The sequence below is a fragment of the Leptodactylus fuscus genome, chromosome 6 (assembly GCF_031893055.1).
Source record: "Leptodactylus fuscus isolate aLepFus1 chromosome 6, aLepFus1.hap2, whole genome shotgun sequence".
In the NCBI taxonomy this organism is placed as follows: Eukaryota; Metazoa; Chordata; class Amphibia; order Anura; family Leptodactylidae; genus Leptodactylus; species Leptodactylus fuscus.
In genome coordinates this window covers 81,171,672-81,189,135 of record NC_134270.1, presented here as the reverse complement: position 1 = coordinate 81,189,135, position 17,464 = coordinate 81,171,672, and the positions used below count along the sequence as shown (strand labels likewise).

Genomic DNA, 17,464 nt, shown 5'->3' with positions numbered 1-17,464 from the left:
GATAAAATGTGAAAAAGTTCAAGGGGTATGAATACTTTTGCAAGCCACTGTATTTCAATACCTTTTTGAATTCAGTTATGTTGGCCAGTGAGAATAGCCTTAGGGTGGGTTCACACTACTGCTATTAATGTCTGTTGCTCTCAGCCATCACAGGATGAGAGCACCGGACATTAACCCCTGAGGGACCCAGCCTAAAAGTGCGTTAAGGACCAGGTCTCGTTCTTCAAAACTGACGTGTCACTTTATATAACAAGAACTTTAACGTACATAAATGATTTTCAGATTGTTTTTTGTGGCACATTGTACTTCATATTAGTTGTAAACACAAATCAATATCAGTATTTATTTATAAAAGAAATAGGAAATTTTGGGGGGAAAAAAATCACAAATTTCAAAATGTGAAATGCTCAGTTTTTCAGGCAGTCATACCACCCAAATACATTAAAGGGATTCTACCACTAAAACACTTTTTTTTCTAGTTACCACGTCGGAATAGCCTTTAAAAAGGCTATTCGTCTCTTACCTGTGGAAGTGCTCTCCGCCGCGCCGTTCGTTCAAAATACCGGTTTGTACCGGTATGCTAATGAGTTCTCTCGCAGCGATGGGGGCGTCCCCATCGCAGGAGCAGCGATGGGGGCGTCCCCATTGCAGCTCGAAAACCGACCGCAGCGCCGCCTCTCTGGTCTTCGGTGTCCTCCCCTTGCTTCTTCAGCGTACTGTCGGACGCCTGCGCAGTACGCTCTGTTCGACGAAGATTGCTGAACGTACTGCGCATGCGCGAAAGTTCGGTGCCCGCACTATGGCTGGGATCGCAATTTCGCGCATGCGCAGTACGTTCAGCAATCTTCGTCGAACAGAGCGTACTGCGCAGGCGTCCGACAGTACGCTGAAGAAGCAAGGGGAGGACACCGAAGACCAGAGAGGCGGCGCTGCGGTCGGTTTTCGAGCTGCAATGGGGACGCCCCCATCGCTGCTCCTGCGATGGGGACGCCCCCATCGCTGCGAGAGAACTCATTAGCATACCGGTACAAACCGGTATTTTGAACGAACGGCGCGGCGGAGAGCACTTCCACAGGTAAGAGACGAATAGCCTTTTTAAAGGCTATTCCGACGTGGTAACTAGAAAAAAAAGTGTTTTAGTGGTAGAATCCCTTTAATAAATATTATCTACCATATCTCTGCTTTATATTGGCATCATGTTTTAATCGTCCTTTAATTTATTTTGGATGTTAGATGGCTTACGAGTGTAACAGCGATTTTCCAGATTTACAAAATTTCTCAAACTAATTTTTTAGGGACGACTTCAGTTCTGAGAGGAATTATAAAGGCTTGTATATTAGAAACCCCCATAAATCACCACATTTTCAAAACTTCAATAATTCAAAACAGCATTTGGGATGTTTGTTAACCCTTTAAGTATTTCACAAGAATTAAAAAAGAATTAAAATATGGAGGTGAAATTTAGACATTTAATTTTTTTCACAGATGTATTCATTTAGCTCTAAAATTAATACAATCACAAAGGGTTAAAGGAGGAAATGCATTGGGGGCCACACGGTGGCTCAGTGGTTAGCACTGCAGCTTTGCAGCGCTGGAGTCCTCAGTTCGAATCCCGCCAAAGGCAAAAAAACCATCTGCAAGGAGTTTGTATGTTCGCCCCGTGTTTGCATAGATTTCCATCCCATATTCCAAAAAATACATACTGATAGGTAAAAAAAAAGGAGAAAATGCGTCTGACAGTTTGTTATGCAATTTCTCCTGAGCACAGAAATACTCCACATGTGGGTGTAAATTGATGTTTAGTGCACGGAAGGGAGGGAGCGACACTGCATTTCCAGAGCCCCTAACATACTAATGCAATGGAAACCCCAAACAGTTACCTAATTTTGAAAACTATACCACTAATTGAATTTATGTAGGGATTTGGTGAGCATTTTGATTTCACAGCTGTTTCACAGATTTTATTAACATCGGGACGTAAAAATGAAAAATTACTTTTTTTTTTTTTTTTACAATAAACCATCCATTTACCACCATATTTTTAATTTTTGCTAATGGTTATAGAGCTATTTCTTCTGTACACAGAGATGCCCTATATGTGGTTGTAAGGTGCTGTATGGGTACATGGTGAGGCTCAGAATGAGAAGAGCGCAATTTGGCTTTTGGAGGGCAGATGTGGCTGGGATGCCATGTCACATTTGCAGAGCCCCTAAAGTACCAGGACAATGGAAACCCTCAAAAGTGACCCCATATTATAAACTAGACCCCTCAAGGAATTTATCAAAGGGTACATTTTGAACCTAAAACTTCTTTGCAATAATTAATGTACAAAGTAAAAAATTTGATTTTTACAGAAATATGTCAAATATGTTTTAGCTTTTGAAGTATAGATTTAGAGGGACCTTCTGGACGCTGTATTGTTTTTGCAGAGACCTGGAGGTAACAATAAACTGGAATTCCCCAATAAGTGACATTTTGTAGCGGAAATTTTAGGGTCTCTACAAATGTGACATGGTGTTCGAAAACCAACAATCCAAATACACTTTTGCTCTGATCGCTGATTCAGTGCTATACACTGCAATACACAGCATACACGTGTATTGCAGTCTATAGGAGGAAGTTAGCCAATGTAGATGCATCAGCTGGCTTCCTGCATCGCAGGCAGGATCAACCAGGTACTGGGGACTCCAGGCAGCCTGGGGTCACTGACCAGACCCCAGGCTGCACAAAATAGAAATTGACACCCCCTAATCTTGCCGCAAGGGAGTGCTGAGGGAGGAAGGGGTTGGCAACATGGCAGAACCCCTTGTTTGACCACGGCATCCAAGGAGTTAAAATCCCCTTAAGAGCTCAGCTCCGACCCGGGCTTATGGAGCAGGCAGTTAGCTGTCAGCTGGCTGGCCTTGGGTGTAGTATTACGCCCGTGTGAACTATCTAGCGCACAGGATGTAGTAGTACATCCAAGACTGCTAAGGGGTTAAGTAACTGATGCAAATGTAGTCCATCAGGTGTCCATCTGCATTCTCCGTTACATTTCATCATGTAAAAGACATGATGGAAGCTTTCTTCTGTTGTTTCTACTTTTCTGCCAGAAGAAAAAGTTGTGCATGTCGGGATTTTTCCTCCATTACAAAAGTAAACAAACATGATAAAAGAAAGTTTTAGAGTCAATGGGACTGGAAATAGATGGAGGAAGGGGGGGGGAGGTCCATATGAATCCTACACTCTACTACCATTAATGACTGTTACTCATCTTATGTTCATATAAAGGTAGTGTGAACATCCCCTTACAGCGTATGTTGTACAATTTCTTTGGCATGAGCAGTTGCAGAGCACTCTAGTTTGGTTCCTATTCTCAGATGTCTTTTCATTTGAGAAGCATCCATATGCCCCAGGCAGAGATAAAATTAATTGTTAATATGAATGGGCATTGTAACTGTGCAAGAAAAATTATGTGGATGGTGCCGCATTAAAAATGTATAAGATGTATTAAAAACTGACAAACACAGCAACAAGTAGATGCTTGTTCATGCTGGAATTTCTATCCGGCTCACTCGAGGTTTGCACTTAGTGTCGCTGGTAAACCTCTATAATTTATAATACTCCAGTCTGAAAACATAGCAGTAAGAAAAATATCTTATTGCTCAGCAAGTGAAAATGCACATGGAATAGATACATATTTTTATCTCTCTTACATTTTTCCCATACTCTGTCCTTCCTGGATTGTACCAAGACCAGAGGTATCGCTTCTCCATGCCATGCAATTATATTTGCCTTCCTTTACCCATTAATGAAATTCTTTATTATGAGGCCTATATAGTGGCTGAAGGTTACTTTTCATGAAACTGAGAGACTATGAAAATGTATTTTTAATGGGATTATATGAATAAATATGTTTGGAAGAGTACATACAGGGCTACTTTAACCATATGGCCAATGGTGCACTTGCATTTTTTATATATATATATATATATATATATATATATATATATATATATATATATATATATTATATACATTGGGGACATGAAACTCTAGGAGCAACCTGGGGGGGAGGAAACGACATGAAACTGTGGGGGCAACCCAAGGGGAACATGACACTGTGAGGGCAACCTGGGGGGAGACAACATGAAACTGTGGGGACACTGATGGGGGACACATGAAACTGTGAGGGCAACCTGGAGTGAGGACAGTATGCTGTAGAGGCAACCTGGGATGCAGCCATGATATCGGGGGTGGGTGGAGGGGTCATAGTGGAATGACACTATGGGGACAGCCTGGGGGGGGGTCAGAGGTCTTAATAATGTGGGGGCAACCTGGGGTATGAACATGATACTGTGGGGACAACCTAGGGTGAGGACATGATATTGTAGAGGCAACCTGAGCGGAAATGTCTATGTGGGGGGACATGATACTGTGGGGGTAAACTGTGGTAAAAACATGATGCTGCGAATGCAACCTGACAGGGGCATGGTGGGGAAACCAGGGAAGTGGGGGGACATGAATTTTTGTGGTCAATCTGGAGGGGGCATTATAAGGGGCATATTGTATGGGGCCACTAGAGAGCCAGTATGCTATGTGAGAGCCAGTAAGTGGCATTATAATATGTGGGGGCCATTGAAGGACCATTATAATTTGTGCAGGTCAGGTCTTTCTAAGTGGTGGTGATGAGAAGGGGGGACTCACTTCTGAAATCTTTGCACAGGGCCCTGAGTATATAATATTATTCCAGTATATTATTCGTGCTGCCTTACTTACAGTATGTTATTCCTGGTAGCAGAGCACATAGATATGCAGGTGGTGATGTCACAGAAACAATGGTAGACAGGTGGAAACATGTTTAAAATTTGCAGCAAACTCAAAACTTTTATATTGCATTTATATATATTTCCCTCCACAGAAGGGTCAAATACTTTAAATTTTGTATCATATAACATACTAGCCTCTTCCTGCCTGCTGTTGGCATCGTCGATGATCCTCCTATATTCATCAAGTTGCTGCCGTCGATGGTTTGCCTGCTCTGGCGTTTCGGCAGCTGTCAAGCTGGCCTGCCGCTGAACTCATTCCTCATGTTGTGCCCGTGATCGTTCTGGCATCTCAGCAGCTCGCTGGGAAGCCATACAATGAGCATATTGTTGACGTCAATGATCCACCTGCTCCAGTGTTTTGGCAGCTGTTCCTTGCACTGTGCCCATGATTGTTCCGGCATCTCAGCAGCTCGCTGCTATGCCATATAATGAGGCATCGATGATCCCCCTCAGCTCCAATTGAGCAGAACTCTGTTGACTTCTGGCTCTCTTCATAGCTGTCGTCGTTTTAAAATTTTGCTACAAATTAGATTTGCTTTTTCCTCCGGCGGTATAAAAGTAGCAAACTGTGAATTTGGATTTAAGGAGTTTTCCCATCCAGTGTGTCAGCCTACTGCCTAGAGCAGATCAGATAATATGCAAATGCATGTACACAAACCACTGAGGGTTAGCTGCATGTTTAAAAAGAGAGATAACAGACATGGCTTTATCAGAACCTGAGATAAGCTGCTGCCAAGAGCAGTTTAATATAGTTTGTGAACATAAATTCATAACAGTCATGAAGCCATGTCATTTACTGGGATAAAAAGTAGCCTATGTTTTAATCGAGGTTACAAACTATTTGCCAAATTTCATTAAAATCCATTCAGCCATTTTTGCGTGATTGAGGAACAAACATCCAAATACACAAACTTTCACTTTTATAATATTAGTAGGATAGGATAATATAACAGGCCTTATGACCACAATGGGGTAACGTGTACCACAATCTATTTACATATTTATAGTAGCAGAGCCCTTATGTTTCATGGTCCTAAGGGGGACCTTTGTTATACAAGGGCTATCGTTCCGATACAGATCAAGCAGATGGTTGACTGAGGATAGGACTTCAGTTCCTTAGAGCACTAACCTTACCGTTCAAGTAGGATAGGTGATGATCAATGACGATCAATGTTCATTGTGCAAGGTTGTGCAGAAAGAATATGGTAGGGTTCTGCATGGCAAGAGCAGTTCTTAAGCGAGTTAAAGACCCACCCCTAAGTGCACCAAGTGCCTTATTAGCATAACATTTAAAGTTGTTTTTATCCAAATCTACAAAAGTGACATACATAACAAAGTTATGATGTTTATTACCGTCATGTGATCTGTAATACAGTGGTGACAGTTAAATATGCATAAGTGCTTGGTAAACTCCCTTTAACCCCTCAATAGAATGGGTATTTAAATATTATTACTATAATGCAGAGTATAATGCGGGTCAAAGCTTGTTCCCGCAGACATTAAAGGGGTTGTTCACGCTAAACTTTTAAGGTTTAAATCTGCTGGGCGCAGTGAAAAAAAACAAAAAACATACTGTCTTAGTTTCTCCGTTATCGTCCTGCGCCTCTGGGGTTGTCTGCTCTCCTGGGTGTCTTCTGGCATTGTGCCGCTGATTGGCCTCAGTGGTTACGTGACTGCACAACACCGGAAGACGCCACGGGTGCAGATTACACATGAGTCGTGGTAGAACACTAGAGCAATGGGGACAGGTGAGTATACATTTTTTTTTTCTTTTTTACTGTACCTAGCTTATTTAAACCTTAAAAAGGTTGTCCATTTTTGCCTTAACAACCTCTTTAAGCCCTCATATGGCTCCGTGAATGGAAAACTAAAAAGTTATAGGAGTTTGAAAGGCAGGGAGTCAAAAGAGAAAATTGAAAAATGTCATTGGCAGGAAGTGGTTCACTGGCAGGAAGGGCAAAGGGATATTTCCTGATATCCCTTGCAAATGTCTTGCTATTAATTGCTATAGCTCAGTGCTGTGCAAGAGAGTAGATCTCCGTCCACCTTGGTCTCAGAGTTTATGCAAGTCTAACCTGTGGTCTTTCAAATTTTACACAAGTGGTCTTTGATTGGATAAGGGGTTGGTCTGTGTATAGAGAGGCAGCTTCCATAACGTATTATTGGAGGAATATTACTCTTTAAAGGGGTTTTTTCATGTTCTTGTTTCAGCAGTTTGCATTATGTCTTTTCTGCTCATTTTCTCCCCCTTCCCCGAACCAGTAAATGAATTATCACAATACTTATGCAGATCAGATAATATGCAGATACTTGTAAAGAACGGACTCAGTGTTATCTGTGTGTTTATATAGAGAGATAACAGACTCGGGTTTTTGGCTTTATTAGCAAACTACAAAAGCTGACATGATTGTTCTGCCATCAGTGAGTAAGTGACATCACTTGTCCTATTTCACAGGTACATGGTTATAGCAGTGCAGTATAAACATAGCAGGCAAACAAAGCAGCATTTCTAAAACAATATATTTAGGAAAAGTCTTCAATTTACATAAGTTACCAGTATAGATAGGGTCCTTGAGATGGGACAACTCCTTTAAGTGGGAGTTTATTTTAAAAGGGGTGGTCTTTGGGAAGGTTTCACTGTACTTCCCTAATATATCTAATTTAACTAGTATCACCTTGTTTTTATTATTCCTTTCTATCTTGACATTCATGAAACTCTTCTCTTTACCTGAGTCATGTGACCTCATGGTAACTACGTTATACAGTCCTATGAAAATGGCTGCTGCAAAAACCAAAATATTTAGAACGAAAAATGATTAAGAAACTTTTTCATAGGACTGTAATTTATTTCTTAAATTTTTTCTGACACGGGGTTGCCCTGTCAGGTATCAGGTTTCTAAATGCATACATAATATATCTACAGTATTCGAGGTTTATTGTATATTATTTGGGAGGATAAATACTTCTCATGTGCTCACAATGTACTCAGGAGAGAGGATGTAATAAAGTGTTTTATCTGCTAATAGCTCTGCTTGGCATTCAAGTCACATTTAACACTGCAGCAGGCACCCTCTCAGCCCAGCTAAATGCTCCCTTGGCTGTTCCTTCACTGCTGTTTTATAACATCAGCATTTAATCAGTATATGATTCATTGTAAATTGACAAGAATCAAACTAAAGGCGAGGAAACTACAGCTGTTGTAACCCTCAATTCTACATTAAGGTTTATGCACCTTTTCATACAGTCCAGTCCAATAAAACAATACACTGTGTACAGCTATAAGAGGTAGCAGACATAAACGATGGAGAACCAATTGCAGTTTTTGCATTTGGACCTAAAATCCTTAAAGGGGTTGTCCACGGTAAACTGATAATTATCTCCAAACCTTAACTCCCTTCCCACACCTAACTTCTAATTTACTTCAATGAAAAAAAATATAATCATATATATATATATATATATATATATATATATATATATATATATTTATTTATTACGTATTTGGTAACACTACGTTTTTAACAACCCATACAATACAACTGAAACATTACTTAAAACTGAAACATTACTTAACCTTCATGGTGAATGCTGGGAAAAAACTGAAAAAAATATGCTGGAAATAATGATTTTTTTCACAATTTCGCATTACAAAATATGCCCTAAAAAGTGATCAAAAAGCGATCAAAAAATTATATTATAAAATTTAAATTTTTCAAATTTGTGACAGCTTTGAGGTCAAAATGCTCACTACACCCCTTGATAAATTCTGTGAGGGGTGTAGTTTCCAAAATGGGGTCACTTGGCACTTTAGGGGCTCTGCAAAGATGACATGGCACTTAAAAACTATTCCAGCAAAATCTGCCCTCCAAAAGCCAAATAGCACTCTTTCCATTATGAGCTCTGCAATGTATACATACAGCAGATTACAACTACATATAGTGTATTGCCATGTTCATGAGGGGTGTTTGTAACCCCTTGTGAAAATGGAACTTTAGGGATAAAGTGACATTTTAGTAATTTGTCATTTACACAAGCCAATGTTAATAAAATATGTGAAACGGCTGTGGAGTCAAAATGCTCACTATACCCTTTGAGAATTTCTGTGAGGGATGTAGTTTCTAAAATAGGGTCAATTTTGGAGTGTTTTCCAATATATTGGTACTCTGCAAATGAGACATGGCATCTGAAATCTATTCCAGCGAAATCTGATTTTCAAACATCCAGTGTCACTCCTTCCCTTCTGTGCACTGCCATGTGCCCACCTTCTGTGGAGAAGGACGTACCTGACTGACTGTCAGGAACGCCATTCTGACTGTAAAGCGCTACGGTATCGGGACCGATAGCGCTTTACCTGGGGCACAGATCGGGAAAGCACTGAATTCAGCGCACTGTCGGCTTTCCAGCAGTGTATGTAACTGCCTGTGCCCAATCTGATGAAAGGTCCTCTTTAATGTATTTGGGTGGTATGACTATCTATCTGAAAAGCAATGAATTTCACATTTTGAAAATTGTGATTTGTGTATAAGTATAATTAAAGCAGTTAGAGGAAACAGGAAAACTCTATGGACTTTATGTGATCGGGTACCAATGGATATGACTATGGGTGCAGGAACTTTCTTTTTTTTTCAATTGTAATTTTTATTGAAAGTTTTTCATAACAAAACACACAGTAAAACAAGAAATCAGGGGGAAGGCTCCACTTCCACTGTCTAACCTCCACACAAGGAACAAAGTAATAAAGTAATGGTATATATCGAGAAAGGGGAGCAAAAAAAGAAAAGGGAGAGGTAGAAGGAAGACTAATACACAGAGACAAGAGGGAAGGAAGGGAACAAGGAGGGAGAGAAAGGAAAATCTAGGCTCAGAAACCACACATCGTACAGTAAGTGTCCCAGGGGACCAGATAGAGTGAAAGGCATCTAGGCTATTATTCAGGCTAGCAGTCAGGAACTCCAGGCTCCTTACTTCCTTAATGCAGTCCAGAAGCTCAGTAAAGGAGGGGGGTTCACATTGCTCCAATGCTTGGCGATGAGGGTCTTGGCCACAGTGCAGAGGTAGAGGAACAATCTAGAGGTCTTACTACCTAGGTGTTTGGGGGGGTTCAGGAGATAAACAAAGGGATCTAAAGGGACCCCCTGCAAAAAAAGAGCATCCGTTAAAGACCTGACCTCCCTCCAAGAAGTCCAGGACCAGAGGGCAAGTCCAAAAAACATGATACAGAGTACCCTCAGAGGAACTGCAACACCCCGAGAGAACCGCCGGGTTCAAGGCATGAAGGAGGGCTGGGGTGTGATACCAGTGCATCAGAAGATTGTATTGCATTTCCCTGAAGGTCACGCACTGGGATGACTTCTGAACGCGAGACCAAACAATCTACCACTGTCCCGGGGAAATATCCACACCCACCGCCTCCTCCCACCTAGACATGTAGCGTGTAACAGGAGAACCAGTCGCCTGAGAGGCAAGAAGCTGATATACGGAAGAGATAAGGCCCCTAGTGGAGGTCCCAGCCTGACAAATCTTTTCATAAGTCGTAGGGGAGCCAAAGAGAGAACGGTCAAAGTGAGCCACCTGGGAATAATGATGCCACTCAGCCTGAGTTAGTCATAAGATCAGCAAAAGGCCTGACATCCTACGTCACAGAGTCAACTATATCTGCAATTCAGCAAAGGCTCATCTTGGACCACACTCTGACCATGGCAGGAGTCAAACTATCTGGGAGGAGGGGGTTATACAAAATGGACACCATCAAAGAGCATGGGGAAATCCGGGAGAATCTAACGGCACATTCCGAAATAGCAGGAACTTTCTATGCTCAGAAACCCAGCCCTGATTTCCTTATTGTACCAGGTTCTCTTCTCATACATGTAGTGTCCCTGTCTGAAAACCTGTCCACAATAAGGAAATCATTGCTGGGTTTCTGACAAGTCCCAGGCCATAGAAAGTTCTTGCTTTCATAGTCAGATCCATTGGCAACTGATTGCAACAAATAAACTCAGCCAATATTTAATTACTTAAATTAGAAACTCTTGAACCTTTAATTGTCTAATTATTTAACTATGGATATTTACATGAGAAACCCCATTTAAAATACCTAGGATTTGCAGAAGAAACATGTAATGAATCAGCAGATGTGAGGAAAGACATCTGTCTACAGAAAACCACAACCACTATTTCCAGAAATGGTACTCTCTGTATATATTAATTGAATATACTTATATTTGGCAGTCAAATCAACAAAACAATGCCCTGCCAGATCAGGAACACATCATCACTGTACCGTATCCAGAAAATGATGTAGTCCATTACGGTGTTCTGTTCTGACAGAGACAGGTTCCTCTCCAACTGGTATAAGATTAGTCTTAATCTTAGACTATCTAAAAGTTCACTAATATTTGCCACTGATAAATCTGCCACATTACCAGACTATTTAGGCTAAGTTTACACTATCTGGACAAGATGTTGATTTAACTAAGAGTATATTTAATTCTATTCACAATGAAGAATCAAGATACTATAATAAAGTGAATGTGTTATGGGTATACAAAGTTATTTCATTGTTTATAAGTGAAAATGTACAGTATTTATATTAGAACAATTAGAAAAAACAAATTGTCAGTAGAATTCCTTGGTTTCTAATGTACAGTATGTGCTGTTTCCCCTCGGTATAATGTATATTTTTAATAAGAACATAAATTAAGATTTCCTCCACATGAGGGCTCCAGTCTTGAATAGTATTTTCTGCATTGTATTGTGAGCAATAGATTTCCACTCCCTGTAGCTGTGAAATGGGTATTGTTGGCCTTTTGTAGTATTTGACATTTCACAATTGATTCTACATCGGAAGGCAAGGATTCTGCATTCATTTACTTGAACATTATCAATGAATGCCTGGTCTTGGGAGCTGCGCGGATGTATCATGTGCATGAAAGCAATGCTGTTACCATTCAACTATAATTTGAAACAATTTCTTTTCCTCAATCTTGTTATAGATGGCTCATCTCAGAGGGCCCCTCTTGCTCCACCATATGCTGTGGTTCTTATCTCTTGCTCTGGTCTACTAGCCTTCATCTTCCTGCTCCTCACCTGCCTCTGCTGCAAGAGAGGTGATGTTGGATTCAAGGTGAGACTTGTATAGAAGATAACAAAATCTTGTAGACAAAAATTGGTTAGTAGGCTAAAATGGATTCATACAATTGTAGGCTCCATAATAAAGTGTGCAAATCATTGTAGAAGTTGTATTATCTACTTTAATTTTTCTGTCTGTGCAACTTAATGGAAAATTGTCTAACTTTCAACTTCTATGTGTTCTATGTTCTATGGTTATCTGAAATTTCCGAATTATTGCATTCTGGTTTTCTTTACATCTTACGCAGCATGCCAATTTTTTGGGAGTTGGAGTTGTATATATAATTATGTACCTGTGTATAGTCCTTATAGAATTCCTTATAGAATTTCTTATAGTGCAGTTAAAGAGGACCTTTCATGTCTTCACGTACATGCGGTTTTACAGTGTTCGCCCAAAGTATTGGCACCCCTGCAAATCTGTCAGATAATACTCTTTTTCTTCCAGAAAATGATTGCAATCACAAATTCTTTGGTATTATTATTTTCATTTAATTTGTCTTCAATGGAAAACCACAAAAAGAATTGTCAAAAAGCCAAATTGGATATAATTCCACAGCAAACATAAAAAAGGGGTGGACAAAAGTATTGGCACTGTTTGAAAAATCATGTGATGCTTCTCTAATTTGTGTAATTAACAGCACCTGTTACTTACCTGAGGCACCTAACAGGTGGTGGCAATAACTAAATCATGCTTGCAGCCAGTTGAAATGGATTAAAGTTGACTCAACCTCTGTCCTGTGTCCTTGTGTGTACCACATTGAGCATGGAGAAAAGAAAGAAGACCAAAAAACTGTCTGAGGACTTGAGAAGCAAAATTGTGAGGAAGCATGAGCAATCTCAAGGCTACAAGTACATCTCCAAAGACCTGAATGTTCCTGTGTCTACCGTGCACAGTGTCATCAAGAAATTTAAAGCCCATGGCACTGTGGCTAACCTCCCTAGATGTGAACAGAAAAGAAAAATTGACGAGAGATTTCAACGCAACATTGTGCGGATGGTGGATAAAGAACCTCGACTAACATCCAAACAAGTTCAAGCTGCCCTGCAGTCCGAGGGTACAATAGTGTCAACCCGTACTATCCATCGGCATCTGACTGAAAAGGGACTGTATGGTAGGATACCCAGGAAGACCCCACTTCTTACCCAGAGACATAAAAAAGCCAGGCTGGAGTTTGCCAAAACCTACCTGAGAAAGCCAAAAACGATTTGGAAGAATGTTCTCTGGTCAGATGAGACAAAAGTAGAGCTTTTTGGAAAAAGGCATCAAAATAGAGTTTACAGGAAAAAAAAGAGGCCTTCAAAGAAAAGAACATGGTCCCTACAGTCAAACATGGCGGAGGTTCCCTGATGTTTTGGGGTTGCTTTGCTGCCTCTGGCACTGGACTGCTTGACCGTGTGCATGGCATTATGAAGTCTGAAGACTACCAACAAATTTTGCAGCATAATGTAGGGCCCAGTGTGAGAAAGCTGGGTCTCCCTCAGAGGTCATGGGTCTTCCAGCAGGACAATGACCCAAAACACACTTCAAAAAGCACTAGAAAATGGTTTGAGAGAAAGCACTGGAGACTTCTAAAGTGGCAGCAATGAGTCCAGACCTGAATCCCATAGTACACCTGTGGAGAGATCTCAAAATGGCAGTTTGGAGAAGGCACCCTTCACATCTCAGGGACCTGGAGCAGTTTGCCAAAGAAGAATGGTCTAAAATTCCAGCAGAGCATTGTAAGAAACTCATTGATGGTTACCGGAAGCGGTTGTTCGCAGTCATTTTGTCTAAAGGTTGTGCTACTAAGTATTAGGCTGAGGGTGCCAATACTTTTTTCTGGCCCATTTTTGGAGTTTTGTGTAAAATGATAATGATTTGACTTTTTTTTCATTCTCTTTTGTGTTTTTTCATTGCAAGCAAAATAAATGAAGATATTATTACCAAAGAGTTTGTGCTTGCAAAGATTTTCTGGAAGAAAATGAGCATTATGTGACAGAATTACAGGGGTGCCAATACCTTTGGCCAACACTGTATATACCACTAGAAATCCAACAGCTTTCCCATTATGTGCCCCTGGGGAAGAGATATTGGTGCAATTACCGATAGCTCTTTACTGTCACGAGGGCATTCCTGACAGTCTAACTGGGAACACCCCTCCTGACAGTCTGTCCACAGCTCTATACTATGAGGGGGTGCGCCTTACCGCCTAGCCATGATGCTGAGCGGTCCTCTTTAAATCCAGCGATTCGCAGGTGGCATCTTATGTTTGTAGAGTTTGTCATGGTTCTCCATTTGGCTCAGACCTTCTAAGGACAAGTCTTCAACTTTAAAGCAGTTTCTCCCTTAAGGACATATATTTAATGTTTATGAAGGTTTATTTGAACAGATCTGTTAAGACATACAGTTGGCACATTTCCGACATATAAAGGTTTATCAGAGCCTTTATTTTTACATTTACGTTTTTTAATGTAACCAAAGATGACCTTATCCATGTTTCAGATGCACCCAAAGGATAACTGTATAAACACATGCAGTCTATCTGGTCATCGGCTTCTTTTATATATTGCTCGACCTTAAAATGGATTAAAAAATCAAATGTTTTGTCTTTTGAAATTCTATTTTTACAATTGGATGTTTTGTCTGAGCTGCTGATTCTGTTATTGGTGCCAGGGTGAGTGCCTGTGATGTTGATGCCAGAGAGCAGCAGGATGCCAATTCTTCTCTTTGCTGTGAAAACAGAGGAAGGATATTTAACAGCACTAGGAGATAAATTTCCATAAGCACTGCTGGTCATCCTAAGCCCGGTACAGGACCTAATTATTAGTCTTCTTGCTGGATCTGGTAGAAATATCTGGTGGTGTGTGATTAGCCTAAGAGTATAGAATGAAACTATATAACCGTATCCTCTCAGGATCTTATAGTCTATGAGAATGATCCATTAAAATAACAGTCATGTGGATAGTCACCATTCACTGGCAGCGACATTAATTCTGCTGTATGATATCCGTTAAAAAAAAGGACATCACACATACAGTTTTCACTGTCATGTGAATGTAGCCTAAGTAGATATATTTCTAAAGATGATATTGAACCTGGAACAACCCACCCAATCCACCCAGGCAAATAAATAAATCCATAGATGTCCATGAATTAAGTTCTGAGTAATAATGAGAAATGACACAGGGAAAAGTATTGAACATGCTTACTGAATTGTACTTAATACATTGTACAAAAGCTTATATTGGTAATGGCAGCTTTAAGACGCCTCCTTTATGGAGATACCAGTCACATGCATTGCTCAGGTGTGATTTTGGCCCATTCATCCACACAAACACTCTTCAAATCCTGAAGGGTCTGTGGGTTACTGCCATAGATTTTCTATTGGATTCAGTTCACATGGCTGGGCCATTCTAGCAGCTTTTCCCTGAATCCAATTGATAGTTTCCTTGACTGTGTGTATGGGATCATTGTACTGAAATATCCACTCTCGTTTCATCTTTATCATTGTGGTAGTTGGGAGATTTTTTTTATCAAGAATGTCTTGGTACATTTGTCCTTTTATCCTTCCTTCAATTATATGAAGTTTGTCAGTGCCATATACTGAAAAACAGCCGCATACCATGATGTACCCATCTCCAAACTTCACTGTTGGTATCATGTTTTGGGGTGATTTGAAGTGCCTTTTGGCCTCCAAAGAGTTTAATTTTGGTCTCATCTGACCAAACTATATTCTTCCAGTATTTCACAGACTTGTCTGTTGAATAAACTTTAAAGGTGCTTGCTTTTTGTTCAGCAATGGAGTCTTATCATGTAGTGAGTGTGCATATAAACCAAGGCAGTTGAGTGAATTACTTATTGTTTTCTATGAAACATTGTACCTGTTGATTCTAGATATTTCTGTAGCTCTCCACAAATGATCTTTGGCTCTTATCTTCTAATAATTCTTTTCTCTCCTGTCTGAAATCTTACGTGGAGCTCCAGGTCATGGCTGGTTTATGGTGAAATGATGTTCTTTCTACTTCCAGATTATGGCCCCAACACTGCTCACTGGAACCTTCAGTAGTTAGAATTTCTTCTGTAACCAATGCCATCAGCATGTTTTGTAACAATAAAGTTGCAAAGGTCTTGAGACAGCTCACTAGTCTTACCCATCCTGAGATGTTCCTTGTGTAGCACCTTAGTAATGAGACTCCTTTTTATAGGCCATCAGTTGAACCAGCTGATATTATTTGTCACTTAGTGTCAGGATTGTTTTCTAATTCCTGATAGGTTTTAGCTGGTGTCAGGACTTTCCGTGGGTTTTTGCACCTCTCTTTCTACATGGGTACAATACTTTTTCCCTGTGTCATTTCTCATTATAATTTATGGACACTTATGGTTTGTTGTCTTTGCCTGTGCAAATTGGATGGGTTGTTACAATATCTGGTGAGAATTTCATAGCATTAGCACTTTTAGATAAATATTTACTTAGAAAATTGGCGATGTGTTCAATACTTATTTCACCCACTGTATATACAATTGCATACTGACCAAAACATCCACTATGAACATGTAATCCACATGTCACTATGCTCTTCAGGAGTTTGAAAATCCAGATGGAGAAGAGTTTTCTGGAGAGTACACTCCACCTGCAGAGGAGACCTCTTCTTCCCAGTCGATTCCTGATGTCTACATTCTTCCTCTCTCAGAGGTTTCTTTGCCTGTCTCCAACACACAGGCTCCTAAAACAGGTAACCATTTTCAGTAAGCATCCATGTAAACTATAGTATTTTGTAGATGTAACAATGGAGAGTCGACACTAGTGTGAAAATATCTAACCCCAGGTTCACATCTGCGTTCAAGATTCTGTTTGGGGACTCTTCTTGGGGATCCCCCGAATGGAAACGTATACGCTTAGAAAAGCAGGTATCTGGGAAAACACACGGACCCCATAGACTATAATGGTTGGTTTCCGCATGAATCATGCTGAGAGAAAACTTTTCTCTCCCCATGTTTTGCGCGAAAACAGAGTGGAAACCACACAGACCCCATTAGAGTCTATATATCAACCTGATAAAGGAAGGAAATATATTTCCTTAATAACATATATTACAAAGTTTATTGTATTTACCTATTCTTCTCTTTTATGAATATATGCTTTATAATTGATGGGGTACTTTAGGGGCCTCAACACATTTATTATTAATGAATCTGTCCAATACATGGTTTGGAATTCAGTGCCATGCCTAGTGATATGCCAGAATGTTACTAGATGGAGTCATTTTCATTACTATAGTAAGGACTTGTGTGACTGTCATGCAGAGGTCTTATTTTTATCTTTGACATTTTATCCTCTTATAATGTTAAAGTAAAATATTTATTATTTGAGCACTTGAGAATGTGAAAGAAATTGGGAGGCCTTTGTGTATGACAGTCTTGGTAATCCCTACGCTGACTGAGGATTTGCCTGATTTTTGGCGAGGTGCATGTGTCCTGTTTGGAGCTGGCATTGGCTTCAGACATCATTTATACCAGTGGGGATGGCAGACGGCCCCACTCACAACAC

At 40.3% G+C, this 17,464-nt stretch overlaps 1 protein-coding gene across 6 annotated transcripts in view; it reads left to right on the top strand.

Annotated features, from left to right (window-relative positions):
• The window catches only part of LMTK3 (lemur tyrosine kinase 3), an 88,652-nt gene that overhangs the window by 39,985 nt on the left and 31,203 nt on the right, over positions 1 to 17,464 (top strand). For all 6 annotated transcript variants that reach the window (XR_012716999.1, XM_075280276.1, XM_075280278.1 and 3 more), the window contains exons 3-4: positions 11,801 to 11,931; positions 16,499 to 16,649. Coding sequence is in view for 5 of the 6 variants with exons in the window: in XM_075280276.1 (XP_075136377.1) it covers positions 11,801 to 11,931; positions 16,499 to 16,649 (282 nt within the window). In the remaining variant the exon portion in view is untranslated. The remainder of the gene's footprint in view (positions 1 to 11,800; positions 11,932 to 16,498; positions 16,650 to 17,464) is intronic.